Source organism: Poecilia formosa, unplaced genomic scaffold, assembly GCF_000485575.1.
Source record: "Poecilia formosa unplaced genomic scaffold, Poecilia_formosa-5.1.2 Scaffold381, whole genome shotgun sequence".
Lineage (NCBI taxonomy): Eukaryota > Metazoa > Chordata > Actinopteri > Cyprinodontiformes > Poeciliidae > Poecilia > Poecilia formosa.
In genome coordinates this window covers 503,037-505,793 of record NW_006800320.1, presented here as the reverse complement: position 1 = coordinate 505,793, position 2,757 = coordinate 503,037, and the positions used below count along the sequence as shown (strand labels likewise).

Sequence of the window (2,757 nt, the reverse complement as noted above, 5' to 3'; positions counted from 1 at the left end):
ATTTTAGTATTTTTTGAGTGTGCGTGGCTATTTTTTTGGAGTATGCGAGAGTTTTTGGTAGTGTGTGAGAGACAAAACGTAATTTTTTTGAGTGTGCGTGGCTATTTTTTTGGAGTATGCGAGAGTTTTTGGTAGTGTGTGAGAGACAAAACGTAAATTTTGTCCTAAACGGCCCCTCATAGCCATCGATACAGTTGCAGCCAAGCATGGTTTAATGTTACACAATACAGTTTTATCAAGTTGCTCAAAGTCTAAGCATTGTTGAGCATTTAAGGAGTAAAGTTTACCTTCGACCAAACGCCCCCCAAAGGCATCCCAGCGCCCCCCTTTTATAAAAATGTCCGCCAGCGCCCCCTGCCGTCTTCTGAACGACCCCTGGGGGGCGGTACCGCCCACGTTGAGAACCGCTAGTTTAAAGGTCATATTTCCCATGAAATTAAAAGGAAAAGTAGGAAGCTTGATTATTAAAAGATGAATACTTTTAATAAAATGTTGTATATGACATTTTTGTGGTAAGATTTTAATTAGTGGGTCATAGTTTTATCCTAATTTTAAAAAAACCCTCTTCATCTGCATTGACCCTGTTTGGACACCTTTGTTCTACAAAGGCTCATTAATTCATCTTCATATTTTAGTTTTTCTTCTTCTTCTGTCAGTAACTTAAAATATTGACATATCTTTGAATCACTTTCCTATCAAATCCGTCAAAACCCTAAAGATGCAGCAGCTCGGTGTAAATCAGTGGTCCCCAAAGCAGGTCCTCGAGGGCCGGCATCCTGCATGTTTTATTCTCTCCCTGGTGGTAGTAACAACCTTTTCAGCAAGTCAATGTTCTTCTTTGGCCATCCAATGAGCCATCATTTGATCCAAGTGCGCTAAACCAGGGAGAGAACTAAAACATGCAGGATGCCAGCCCTCGAGTACTGACTTTGGGGACCAAGATTACTACAGATTTGTGTAAATCATTGGGGATGTTTGATTTTTTTCATGAATTTTTGCTAACCTCATGCAGAGGCCCGCCTGCAGAGGGCAGCAGTCCATTCTCGTTGGGCAGACTGTCATTAGGAGAACTACAGCCAGAGACCGGAGTGCTGCTGCTGCTGGGGGAAGAGTCTGGTGAAACACACACACACATGCACACCGAGTTGGAGATCTGAATATCAGTTATAAGATAAACAAATCCTCATCGAACTAGCAGATTAGAGCAGCAATGTGGCATGAAGCGCTCCCTCTGCTGCGTTTGCCTGTGTGGGGTTTACCCAGTGTGTCCGATGCTCGGTGCTTGATGGTGGGCGGGGCGCTTTCCTTGCGGGTGAGCGGACTCTTTCGTGTTTTTAGGTGGTTCTTCAACTTGTGCTTCACCTTCAGATTGGGCTCTGATGCTGACAAATTAAAACATGTGCAAGTCATTAAAACTGTGTGTAGTATGTAACTTTTACAAAAATATGCTTTTTCCATATTTCTTAAAACTGTCCATGTCTTGACAGCATGGCATCATACAGATAATCTGCCAAAAATATCAAGCTTCTCCACCTCCCTGTGCTACTGTTGCTATCTGGAGAAATGCTGGTCAAAAGCCACGAGAGTCAGGACGAGGATCTTAGCTGCTGTCAATCAATCACATGAACACACTGCTAAATGTGCTAAAGGCGGGTAAATGACTTACTGTTACAGGAAAACCGTTTATCCACTGACATCTGTACCTATGGTCTATTTTTTTCAGTGAGAATTTTAATCTGCTCTGAAATAGCAAAGAAGGTTGTACTCTCAAATCTATGTTGTTAAAATCTCACCACTTTCTCTAGGGGTTAGAAATGTAACCCCTAGAGAAAGTGGGGTTACTTTCTCTAGGTGGTAACCCCACTTTCTCTAATGGGGTTACCACTAGAGAAAGTGGGGTAATCTGCCTGCAGTTGATTAAACTGCAGGCAGATTAATCAACTGCAGATTAATCAGTTGATTAATCTGACTTTATTGTGTAGAGTGAAATTGCTGCTGAACCCTTTATATCTGTATTTTTTATTTTTTATTTGAGGAAATAATTTTAACTATTTCACTTCGTAATCTCATACATCCTCTGCAGAAAGGTTTAATTGGTTATTTAGGACGTTGGACATGTAGCTGGTGTGTTACCTGCTCTGCGCAGCGGCGTCCCCTCCAGGCCGTCAGATGGAGGCTGTGGTGGAGATGAGACCAGAGGCTGGGCGGGGACGTTGGGGTCTGGGCCAAGCTTTCTGAAAGAACACAGCACCGAAAAGTCCACACAATTACTACAGCAATTTATAACATCACATTCAATTAATTAATATTTAACAGAAGATACATTTTGAAAAAATACATTATGTATTTATTATGCATAATACATAAACATCATATATGTATATAGTTGACAGTGACGTGCGCTGAGGTTCATTGCTGGTGAGGCACTGACTTACGACTATATAGACACCATTATTGGACGTACGGAAATTTCGCGCAGGCATACAACGCTGGGGGGCAAAAAGACTAATCTTTTACATGTCAGCCATAGCCACGTTAACTCGGTGAAACTTAGAATGTAGGTATTAATTTTGTGTTATGATCCACAGCAAAGGGAAAGAGGTATTCGCCACGCTACACGCAGATTCGTTGCCATAGCAACTGACAACATGGTTTAGGGTTTAACACCAAAAAACTAGATTAGCTACCGCTTCTACTTTACTTAATTACTTAGACATACAAGCTATAGCCCACAAAACGCACATTTCATTAAAAAAC

General features: G+C 41.5%; 1 protein-coding gene across 4 annotated transcripts in view; it reads right to left on the bottom strand.

The window, feature by feature from the left end:
• Positions 1-2,757, bottom strand: part of hdac7a (histone deacetylase 7a) — a 105,813-nt gene that overhangs the window by 42,147 nt on the left and 60,909 nt on the right. For all 4 annotated transcript variants that reach the window (XM_007575574.2, XM_007575576.2, XM_016662624.1 and 1 more), the window contains exons 7-9: positions 2,134-2,234; positions 1,260-1,382; positions 1,004-1,113 (exon numbers count right to left, since the gene is read on the bottom strand). In XM_007575574.2, coding sequence (XP_007575636.1) covers positions 1,004-1,113; positions 1,260-1,382; positions 2,134-2,234 — 334 coding nt within the window. The remainder of the gene's footprint in view (positions 1-1,003; positions 1,114-1,259; positions 1,383-2,133; positions 2,235-2,757) is intronic.